Source organism: Chelonoidis abingdonii, chromosome 4 (genome assembly GCF_003597395.2).
Source record: "Chelonoidis abingdonii isolate Lonesome George chromosome 4, CheloAbing_2.0, whole genome shotgun sequence".
Classification (NCBI taxonomy): Eukaryota; Metazoa; Chordata; order Testudines; family Testudinidae; genus Chelonoidis; species Chelonoidis abingdonii.
The window spans coordinates 93,347,593-93,360,202 of record NC_133772.1 but is presented as its reverse complement, the minus strand read 5'-3'; the positions used below and the strand labels follow the sequence as shown (position 1 = coordinate 93,360,202).

Genomic DNA, 12,610 nt, shown 5'->3' with positions numbered 1-12,610 from the left:
AAAGTTAAGAGCCTGACCCTTTCCCTACTTAAATCAATGGCAAAATGGCAATTGTTTTCAATGAGAGCAAGACTTAACCTCAAGACAAACCATGTACCACAAAAAAGCACAAAGACAACCAGGCAACAATGTGGTTACTCAACAACACAGCAGATTTTGACTTTTGTACATATGTAATATTAAAGGACTTCAAAACTAGTGAGGACTAACAGTAAAGCTCAGTACAAGAACTATGCTTAGATGGATTTAAAAATGGAGGGATTGAAATTTGCCACATCAGGATGACAAGGGCATTTGAGGCATAGAAGGAAGCACAATGGAAGGTAAGGAACATGCAAATGAGATTGTCAGAAAGAACTCAGTAGAGCAGTGAGGGATGAGAAAATATTGGCAAGAGCAGAGTTGGGCAGAACTGTGACAGTCAAAGCAATCACCTTATAATTTATGTCAGAAGGAAGGCAAAGCTAAGGGAGGAGTTGAAGAGGAGGAGATGTAGTCAAAGCAGTGGGCAAGCAAGATGATCTCAGTAAGAACAGGTTTAGTTAGACTGCCAGGGGTACAATGTGGAAGGCAAAAAAGGAGAATGTACAGTAATCTGAATTATGGATTAATAAAGCCTCAAAATGGATTTTAACTTTAGAGATGAAGAAAGGACATAATTTAGAATTGTTATACGCCGGGGTAGGCAACCTATGGCATGTGTGCCGAAGGCGGCACGTGAGCTGATTTTCAGCAGCACTCACACTGCCCAGGTCCTGGCCACCAGTCCAGGGCGCTCTGTGTTTTAATTTAATTTTAAATGAAACTTCTTAAATATTTTATAAACCTTATTTATTTTACATATAACAATAGTTTAGTTATATATTATAGATTTATAGAAAGAGACCTTCTAAAAACATTAAAATATATTACTGGCATGCAAAACCTTATACGAGAGTGAATAAATGAAGACTCAGCACACCACTTCTGAAAGGTTGCCGACTCCTGTTATACACAAAGAAGAAAGTATCTGGCAAGGGTATGGCTATAAGGTAGGGAGTTAGGGGGAAAGTGAGGAAGAGGAGAAAAGAATAACATTACCGAAAGGTAATGAGCTGAGTAAGAGTGAAGATGGAAGAGATGACAACCCAAGATGACCACCATTTCCCAAATACTGCACTCTTTACTCTGACAAAGTCACCTGATAAAATACATTTTGCCCTGAAATTCTCTTGTGGCACAAACAGGCCCTTTGATTACTAGTCCCATTGATCTATCAATGCTGTTAAAATGCTTCTAAACAGCATCCATTACTTAGAGTATACGTACCTGCTCATCTAATCCATCATGTTGGTGTGGATGCTAGGAGCACACACTGCCAGAGGATTCTTTAATGAAAACATGAGCTCCCTAAGCAACCTTTTGCTCTTTTGACAAGTTACTTATATAATTCATCTGGTTATTGTAGCTGACTGCTGTGACTAAGATGTCCAGTTTTTCTAATGAAATAAGCCCCTATCAAAGATAAATGGAGATCCAAGAGGTTTGCTATGACTCCCTTCATATCACAATTAGGACTCCGTATCTGTTATGGAGGTCGTGGAAGTCACGGATTCCATAACTTTCCGCAACCTCCGTGACTTCTGCAGGGGCTAGGGTGGCTGGCCCCACAGCCACCCAAGCAGCTGGCTCCAGGGCCAGCAACTCATGTGGCCCTCAGGACAGCTACATCAACCGTTGCTCCAGCGGCCTCCGGCAGCAGTCCCAGGTTCGCCGGAGCAGCCGTGGTCCACGGCCCTGGGCAGCAGTCCCTGGCTGACTGGTTGGAGCAGCCGTGGTCCAGGTCAGTGGTCCCCGGCTGGCTGGCCAGAGCAATGGCAGCCGTCCCCAGCTGGCTGGCTGGAGCAGTCGTGGTCCAGGGCAGCTGTCCCTGGCCAGCTGGAGCAGCTGCAGTCGATGGCCCTGGGCAGTGATCCCCAGGTAGCTGGCCAGAGCAGCCATGGGTCGCAGCCCCTGGCAGCAGGTGTCACTGACCCTGGGCACACACCCCCCAGCGGTCACCCCAACACCGCCTCTTAGAAGCGAACCCTCCATGGCTCTCCAGGGCCTCTCCCACAAGATTTAATCACAGGAATTTTTAGTATAAGTCATGGACAGGTCACAGGCCATGAATTTTTGTTTATTGCCCATGACTTGTCCACGACTTTTACTAAAAATACCCATGACTAAATCATAGCCTTAATCACAATCAAGCATGCAGATGTTCTGAGGCACTCTTTGTTCACTGATCCTGGGTTTACTTTATTCCCAGATGAGTTTTCCAGTTCTTCAAGTTGGCATTTGTAGTAACCATACCAACTCTGCATCCTGTTGTCCCAACCTAGCAAACAGACAATAGTGTGTCTTTAGGTAATGAGGTCAGACAATTTATTCTACCCTATAAATCTTACATTTCCCATCCCATTTTTTCAAAATTGTATTAAGCTGAATCGATATTTTTAAGGAACACAAAACGAATTAAGAGACAGGCATTTGTATAATTATTTAATTAAGATGGCATAAGGAGAAATGCTTCTGATAGAAACAAGGTTTTCATGAGAACCATTTCTAAGTAAAAAAAGAATATTAACCAATATTCTGGATCCAACTGGACTAATTGCAAAGAGATTAATAAAGTACACTTCTGTAATACCCAAACTGCAGTACTGTAGGCTTAAAGCCAGTTGTTAAAGATTTCAGAAACTAAGTCATAGCATAATTCCTAGAACCTGAAAACACAGCTAACTGCGACAAGAAGCAGTTCTCTCCAGGAGCTTATGGTAATTAAATGTTTGTACATGATACAATTTTATTTTGGGAACCTACTTCGAAAGTACAATTCTTGGCAGAAAAAATGGGCAGATTTATTACACACACTGGAGGCTAAATTTCTTAAATTACTGATAGTATTCTAAACGGAAACAAAAACAGATGATTTAGAAACAATAACCATGTTCTTTTTATTCATCATCATCATGACTACACTATTCTTTCTTCAGAGACTCTGGGTGATATTCTTGCCCCAAAAAAGCAAATGGGAGTTTTGCCATTGACTTCAGTGAAGCCAGGATTTCACTTCATGAGTCAAATTCGTCTCCAATAGGAGTTGCACCCATGTCAGAAGAATTTAGACTTTGTGCTGCACTGAATTAATCTACATGGCAGGAATTCTATCTCGGGCTTACAGACACTGTTTATAAATTTGTTGCTCTTCACTGTAAAAAAACAACAAACAACAAAAAACCCTAATGCTCCCTCACACAGCAAATTTCCTACATTTCTGTAAGCTGTCTTAACCATGAAGCCCAGAGTCCTGTGCCACAAGCAGGGCTGAAGCCTGGAATCCTGAAGAGGGCTGAAGGTCAGAGCTCTGCACCCCGAAGGGGCTACAGGCCCAAGCCCCACAAGGCTGAAGGTAAAGGGATCAGAATTTTTTCGTGCGCGCGTGTGGAGGGAGATGGGTGGGAAGAGATCACAATTTTTTTTTAAAGTTCAAATGGGGTCGCCAGCACAAAAAGTTTGAGAAACACTGCTCTAAAGTTTTAATTGTTTTATTTTTGAGTGAAGGTATGTAAAAAAAAAATAAAAAAAAAATCTACATTTGTAAATCGCACTTTCACAATAAAGATATTGCACTATAGTACTTCTATGAGGTGAACTGAAATACTTTCTTTTGTTTATCTGTCTTACAGTGCAAATATTTGTAATACAAAATAATATAAAGTGAGCACAGTACACTTGGTATTCTGTGTTGCAACTGTAATCAATATATTTGAAAACGTAGAAAACATCAAAAATATTTAAATAAATGGTATTCTATTATTAACAGTACAATTAAAACTGCATTTAATCGCGATGTAATTTTTTTAATCTTACAATTAATTTTTTTAATTGCTTGACAGTCCTCGTTCTAATCCCTGCTCCAAAGCAGACCCACTGGGGATTTGATACTGGGCCTCCCATAGCCCGAGTGAGCGCCCTAACTACTGGTTTATATGGAATAAGGGGGAGTACCACCTCCTCATTTTCTGTGCAAAAGGACTGACTTGGCTTAGATCCCTAACTCTAGGAGAAAGTTTGCAGAGATAAGTGCCTCCTGTTGCACAGCCTTGGGCACTTAACTCCAATTGAGGGCCAGGATTTAGGCCATACATCTCTTCTCAGCATTTCATACTGGCTAGCTTAGGCAGCTCCTTGCTCATTGTGATAGCTTTTATGAATCCCATTTGTAGACCCCTAATTCACCACATACATTGTAATAAGGAGCCTTAGTGGGCTCTGGGCTGAAGAGTCCACTGGGAAGCCATTACCTAATATAAGGCACTACAACAGTAAGCCTAAATTGTGGATCTGGCCAAATAATAGCCCCAGGGAGAATATATGCTGGAGCAATGATACTCAAACCTCAGTGGTTCAGGAGAAAAATTAGCGATCAACATTACCCAAAAGAGAGTCACAGTCGTGTGAATTCATTGTTTCATTTACTACAGTACTATATATTCATATTTAAACAGTATGACAGGGGAAATATTTAGTGTACACACACACACACACACAAAATTCTCACAGAAAATAAGATAATACCCTAGTGCCAGTTGATAACTTAATTGGTTAATAACATAGTAAAAGGATCCTGATGGTTAATAACTTACATTGGGTAATAATTAAACAACACAGTGTTTTGACACCCTGTGCTGCAAAATGTTGCAGGACACTTTAAAGAGCCACTTGCAGTTCACGAGCCACAGTCTGGGTTTCATTGTGCTACAGTAGGTTGAATAGCTCTGCCAAAAACAGCTCTCTGGGTTGCAGGGGCCCAGATGCCCAAATGTCTCTCCATTATTCTAGGACATGCCATAGAAACCAATCTTCCTCCTGCAGCTCTCTCAGCCCTTTATAGGAATCACCTGACCCCTTCCCAGCTGGTCTGATAATTGAATGTGGCTGGTTGTTCCCAGATGTCCAGCCCTTAAAGGGCCAGACTACCTTGTTACACAATTACAGCATCCCGTTTTTAATTGAGGATGGGGTGGGGAGCTAAAAAGATAGTGCATGATTTTTCAAAGTGTCATAGAAATATATTAACAGTTACATATAGTGAGATGCAGGCTGCACAGGAAAAAGACAACTATATAGAGAGAGCTTGCAGTTCAACTATACAGTACAGTTTGGGGAGAAGTTAAAACAAAATAGCAGATGCTTGAAAATGTTCCAGATTATCACACATTAGCCACAACATCATTTGGCCATAATGCTTGGTGCAAGACTAACTGTTCCCAAAAAGGACCTTAGGAAGTACTTATGCTAGTTTAGGTTTCTAGAAATAAAGTAAGGGATTTATTTTGTTAGAAAAACAGGAAATGCCATGAAAAAATTGAAAAAGGTATCAGAGGATACTCCAATTTGCTCTGAAGAAGGATCAGTTGCACTGTTGTTGCTTTAGTTATTTTGTTTTAGAAGCTCACAGAAACCTCAAAAGCACAGATGTTTCTTCTTTGTACCCACAGTGATTAAAAATATATTAATGCAGGCAAAAGAGAATGAAGTGCAACGGAGAGAGCTAGATTAATATAGATATAGTTCTAAACAGTTCTATACTCTGAAATATTTTAGTATAACATGTTTCTGTTGTCAAATATTTATAACCCTAGTCAAATTTAGTATTTTTATATTAAAGGATAGCATCTGATAGGGTTCATGCTTTATTTTGACATCCTACATATTGAAATCATATCTTAGTTCTACCAACAAAATCCTCTTTTTTCAAACTGACAGAGTAGCATTTGGGACAGTCTTCAGTTACAGGAAACTGTTATACTTCTGGGAGTGGGATGGGGGGGAGAGGGGGTTGTCCACCTGAAAATCTAACTTAGAAAAGAGAACCCTCTGAAAAATGTTTGACTTGGTGCTTTAAAAACAACAAACACAACACTTCTCTGAACATTCCAGTTGCACGGTGCACAGTTCCAGGCCCCACTACACTCCATGCATCATTCTGAAGTGATCACACAGAAATGAGCCTCCAGTCGGGACATAGACAAAATGGATCTTTCCCTGCCCCTTAGCAAGATACTTTTCCCCAAGGGAAAGTCCAATGGGTGGGAGACAGGCGATGTAGACTCAATACTTCTACTCGCTTGTGGTAATAATTCTGTAGTATTTTTAGTAAAATAATTTTGTGCCCTTCACAATCCTCATTACTGAAACAGACCTTTATCCTCCTACCTTAGGAAGGAGACAAGTATCAGTCTCATCCTCCATTTTACAGAAAAAATAACTGGAAGGTTAAACAGAGTGGTTTCTGGCTGAGCTGGGAATAGAAGCTCAGGATGAAATCTTGGGCCCACTGAAGTAAAAGGGAGTTCTGACAAAAACTTCATGGGGCCCCAAGTTTTCGTCCTAGGTCTCCAAGTCTCATCCACTTAGCCACACAGCCTCTCAAAAAGAATTTGTCAAATCTGTGTGCTTAGCCTGGGAGGTCTGTAACATGGGGTGGTTCCTGCATGTATAACTCATTGTTTTGATATGCTACACATCCCCCCTTTACTATCTGGCCCACAGAGGAGAACTGCCTACCAGATTTAAAATCTCTTCCATTTGGCCAGGTAGGTAAGCCTGGTGGCAGGTTTACTACTGCCAGGGAGGACTTGTCTTACAGGGTCCATACAGGAGAGCTCTATCAGGTTCAGCCATGGAGCTTTCACGCCATGAGGTGCAACAATCGAGGTTTGGGTGCTGCAGACGGCTGTGATCCTGAGTTAACAAGTCCGGGAAGAGTGGTAAGGTGATAGGGTCTTCCACAGACATTTCGAGGAGGGGTGTATACCAGTATTGGCAGGGCCAGGCTGGAGCTATTAATATCACCGAAGCTTCAACCCTTCGTACTCTGAGGAGCACCTTGTGAACGAGAGGAATGGTAGGGAACACATATAGGAGGTGGTCCCCCCACAGCAGGAGGAATGCACCCATGATGGACCCTGGGCTGTGATTCAGGAAGAAGCAAAACTGCTGACACTTCCTGTTGTGTCCTGTTGTGTCGCATGTACGAGCGGTCATATTTCCAGGAGTTTCAGGCAGTTTCAGGGAATTCCTTGCTGTGGTGGTAGGGAACTGCCTGAGACTTCGAATGATATCACCTACGGCCCAGAATCTCGCTTCTGGGAGGTATGTCTAGGCCTGTGTCGAGTCCAGTACTTCCCAGGATGGAAGGTGCTCACTTAATAAACAGCTATTCAGTATTTTGCTTCAACCTCATTTTTTCTAATGTGTGATGCAATGCCTTACATTGAATTGCAGTGGAGTGGCTCAGAGGAGACAACATCTTGAAGCAACAGACAAGAAAGACTTTTGGCAGCAGCAATTTGAATGAACAGGAGGAGCAGAGGCTAGTATTGAAACATTCAAGATGAAGAGATTGCCACAGTTGAGGCAGGAGATGATAAGGCGTTGGACAAATCAAAAAGGGTGGATTTTAGAACCGTTTTGGAAGAAAAAAAGTTACCTGACCTTGCCCTTTTTAAAGGACTTTTGGGAGAGAAAGGAGACATAGGACAAAAACTTTCTCACAGTCTTTTGCTCTTCATAGACTACTGCAGTTTTCCCAGATCAGCTTTATCCTGAAGTCCACACAAAAAATAGAACCCTCTCCGAAGCTGGCTTTTCTATCTCTCTTCTGTAGATGTGAAAAGATTCCCTAGTGTTCTGAGGTAATAATGATTACTTGTTGCTCTTGTCTATTTAATAAAAAGGGACTGTCAAAAAGGCATTTGAAAAGGATTCTGTTGCTGTTAGCCTGCAGAAGATCAAGGCTTCATTAGGAGTAAGGCGGTGAGAGGATTATATATGTACAGTATTATATTCAGGATTATATATGTACAGTAATTACAGTTTGAGAACAATTATCTGGGTACCAACTAGTTAACACAAAGTTTAGATAAAAACTATTACCACACTTAAATAGAGAGTATGAAAGGATGCTGGACTGAATTAATGAAGTCCTTTTAAAGGTCTCAATGGTTAGGTACCTTTCGCTCTCTCATTAGAAAGAATATTTGCGTAAAAACAAAGATACCATATAAAACCTTGCAAATAATTTCCTAAATTAGAATGTCAAAAAAAAAAACCACCTTTATGTACTTCAAAACTGCCAGTTTATGATCAATTTGTAATCAGTGGTATAGAATATTTATTTACGGAATTAATATACTCTACAGTTCTTTAGTTTTCATAACATACCTAAAAGGTAATGAAATGTTTTTAAACTTTCTAAAAAGCACATACACACAGTATTTCAGATGTTGTGTGGTGGTGGTGTTTTTTGTGGTCAAGTCAACTCAAAAACTTCAGAGCATTTTTCTGCAAAAGCAATGATAGGTCTAACATGGCCAAACATAGTGCTTCTTATCATGAATAGTCCAGCTGACTTCAACTGGATTGCTCACGGTTGTGAGTGTTATACTGGATAGTATTTGCAGGACCCATAAGCCTAAAAACAATGTATATTAACCACATTTATGAATGTGATTAAATTACCAAACAGTGGGGGGTGCTGCTTCACACACTAAAACATCTGTCCCTAGTAGGGCATTAACATCAGTATCAGGAAGAGCTTCCTTCTGCACTCGTACAGCTGGAGGAACATTTCTATTATTCTGACAAAATGTCAGAAACAGGATGCCAAAAAGGAGATAATCCAAAATAATGTAAAAATAAAACTAATGATACAATTTAAAAAAACTGTAAACCTCAAGGGATAAGACAAATGCACTTCTCTTTAGCTCAAAGAAATTTTTGTTTCTTTGATAGATGACTGAGGACATATGGCTTTGCAAATGTATGGCTCTGTAGAAACATCTGTTCCAACAGCATGGTAGATGTAATACAAGAGAACAAATTTGTGTAAAGAGATGCAAAAATTGGGATATGTCACTGCATTTACTTTTGTTTACAAGAATGAACACTGTATTATACACTTCTAGTCAGCATTTTCAAAAACACACACCAGTATTTTGCTTTAGTCAACTCAAACTTTAGGCCCATTAATTCACAGTACACTACATTACTGGAAGACAAGAATGAGAATTTAGACTCCTCTAGGCACAAAATCTGAACAGTGCTTTTTTCCAAGTAAAAGAACTTTAACACCTTTTACTACTAGCATCCAAAGGGGGATTATCCTCACTACATTTGTTACTGTTTCTAACTGCACATACTTCAGCAATGGATCATGGAAAACTGTCTGAATCTTCAAAAACAAAGAGGAAACTCAATTTTAGTCCCCAAAAGACAGAGCTGTCAGCAACTATGGTAACACCACATTATAAAAGAGCAACTGAAGTCCATTGTATGCTTAATAAAATTCAAGTTACAGTACTCAGATTTTGCATCTGAAACTTCCTGATATATTTAAGTGTATTTTTCACTTTTCTACATGTTTATTTTCATTAAACCTCAACATATATTCCAAAAAAGAAATCTATAATTCATAGGCATTGTGCATTACTGTACCTGATAAATTTGGCTTGGGACTTTTGAGCAGGAGCTGTGACTTTCTAATGGAGACTTCTCTGCAAGTACTACTTGGAGTTTAGCATCTATTTCACTTAGGTGATGATACTCCATTGGTTCAGGTGTGTACCCTTCTCCTGGTATTAGCCAACCAGATACATCTTCCTATAATAAGTTAAGAGAAATGGTTATTTCATATGACCAAAGAAAATGGCTGTTTAAGGCAAACATCAACATATATTACTTCTCAAAGAAATGTTATTTTTAAGAACTAAAATATAGTGAGCTCTCAATCATATGAATGTAAATCTGAGCTCCCCTGAAATTAATGATGTTCTTCTAGTGTACCTGAGAACAAAATTTCATCTAATAATTGCAAGCATACATTTTTAATTTTTCTTAAATATAACTAATCAGCAATTTTTTAAAAGTGTCTGCAAACCTCCTACATTAAAAAAAATCTACATTCTAAAAAACATACATTTATACTGTCATATTTCCATGAATCACTAAAATTTAACAGAAAAAACATACTGCATAAGTACAATACAGTTCTGCAATGATTACAGCTTCTTCTTTCTAAACAAAGGGTTTTTAAATAAGACAAACATGTCCTCATTAAGTTAGAAATCTTCAAATGAAGTCAGTTACCAGAAAGCAAATAAAAAACTAAACCTCAAATTTTTACGTCAAGAAGTCTATTTAAATCTCAAAAATCTCAGAGCCAATAATCAAATGGAACTCTATCAACAAATATGTCACTGCATAAATAAACAAGAGAAGTTTTAAGTCAAAAGGTAATTTTAAAAAAAGTTTCAAATGCTTGAAAATATACGCTCTGAATAAAGGTTCTCCTTCAAACATAAATACCACCTCATTAATGTAATGTATACGCGAGTTCAAGGGTGTGCATAAGCTTCACATTATAACTTCTCCCTAGGAAATCAGATGCCACAGGTAGCACACCAGTGTTATCTGATAAGCAGAGTGGGAACAGGACAGAAATAAGCAGAATCAAGACAAAAGACTAGCTGAAGGGGAGAAGAATCATGATGGCCTGCTTTTGTGAATGTTGGGCATACAACTGTATGCAAAAACATGTAGTTGTTTAAGTTAGTATCTGAATCTTTCCTGCACCATAAAACATCATGTAGGGCACGAACAAGACTGTACCATCTCTATCGTGCTGTTTGCTCAAATAGCTACCTTGCTGTGTTTCTACACAGTAATTTTTTTTTTTTTTTTTTTTTTTTTTTTTTTTTTTTACAGGGATAGGTCCTTGGCCTATCACTCAACCCCTTTTCATCTGGTCCCTATGCTTTGAGCTTGGGTGGCTCTACCAGGGGTTAGAACTCCCACTGGCACAGTTCTCCGGTCACTGAAACACACAGGCTTTCTCACTGTGTTAAGGTGCAGTTCCTAGAGGAGACGTGTCTAGTGACACTTTAAACTGGCCATTTAGACACTCAGTTGGGTACCTATGGTAAAATTACACTCTAACGTTGGTGTAAATTGACTCAGTGCTTTACTCTGGATTTACAGCAGTGAACTTTACAGTGATATTTAAATCCCAGTTTTTGGGGCGTAGATGGGAGGAGAAATCAGGCCTTGAGTGACTAAGCATGAAGAAATCATCAGTTAATTAATGAATCCTTTCAATAAAGGGCCTAATCCTGCAAGCTTTCTGCATATGGAACTCTCTGATTTCAGTAAGAGTTCAGCACTGGGGATTTTGCTGGACTGGAGCCATAATCTTTTGTAGACAAATGGTGCTACACAGAAAAAATTGGTCCATGAAATGACACTGGTAAAGGAGAAAATAACTAAATATAGCTTTCATTTATTACTCTAAATAATAAACTGGTATCACTTCAAAGTGACATCTTATAGCAGTTCTGAGGCATTATATTTTTTTTAAAAAATGAAACTTAAAATGTTTTAAATGTAAGTAATTGAATGGATTGGTGAAGATTCTTTAAAACCAATCTGTTGTGTAAATCAATTCACTAGAAAGAAAGTCATTAACATGCAGACTGAGAAAAACATATACATCAGTCCTAATTCAGTGCACTTCATGCCAAAAATAATACCTTGCAAACTCCCACTATTGTCTTTCCCTGACAATATGCACAAATGGATTATATACCACAGGCTAAAATATGAATTATGTAAGAGAATACACATGGAATTAACAGCAATCAAGAGCTGCCAGAAGCCAGAGGAGTCTGCATACTTTTATGATAAAAACCTGAAATAAACCTGAAAAAATTAAAAGAGCATGTCAAACTAAATTCAACAGACAACCACAATTAGTAGCAACATGTACTGTTCTTTTATAGCAATACATCATGTCCATATAAAAAACAAGAGCCACCTCAACAAGTCAAAAGTTGGTTCTCTAGTGGCTTTTCATACAAGGATGCATTCCAAAACTAACTGGAGGTGAAGAAAGTTACAAAATCACCTTCTGGAGCCAATTAATGAAAATATCACACCAGGCTGCAGCTTGCTGAGCAAATGAAGAACTGCACGGAAATAAGTACACAACACAACTAGTTCCAGTTTAAAATAGCATGTTACGATGGCAAGATGATGTCTAGAAGCAAGTTCAATACATATATAATTTCTCTTGTACTCTCAAAACAGCCTTAGTGATTTTAAGTTTTTCACAAAAAGAAAACTTCTGAGACTCCTACGGCCAGTTTCTAGTTCATTAAATCAGAACATGCTTTTCCAACAACACAGTAAAGTCTTAGTATTATTATCTTAGAATATTTGAGACAAATTATACTCTTGCAAATTTGATGGTCAAACTATCCTGACAAAGAGCTTTTGAAATGTTTTAAATGATAAGAAATCTCTTTTACAAAGGTTGTAGATCTAAAGGAAAAATCCTATTTGTGTTATTTGACAGTTATCTAGCAGAACTGACTGAATGCACAGTTCCTTAATGCAGAATACAATTCACAGACCATTTATGTAACGTAGTTAGGGCGTCTGATTTTTGGTTTTATTGGATAAACACTGGAAAAACACTGGTAATGGTTACTTGTGTCTAATGTCTTGCCTACATGGAGCAGTAATG

General features: G+C 38.8%; 1 protein-coding gene across 1 annotated transcript in view; it reads right to left on the bottom strand.

Annotated features, from left to right (window-relative positions):
• The window catches only part of FSIP1 (fibrous sheath interacting protein 1), a 182,935-nt gene that overhangs the window by 134,368 nt on the left and 35,957 nt on the right, over positions 1-12,610 (bottom strand). The window contains exon 8 of the mRNA XM_032802557.2: positions 9,526-9,690. Coding sequence (XP_032658448.1) covers positions 9,526-9,690 — 165 coding nt within the window. The remainder of the gene's footprint in view (positions 1-9,525; positions 9,691-12,610) is intronic.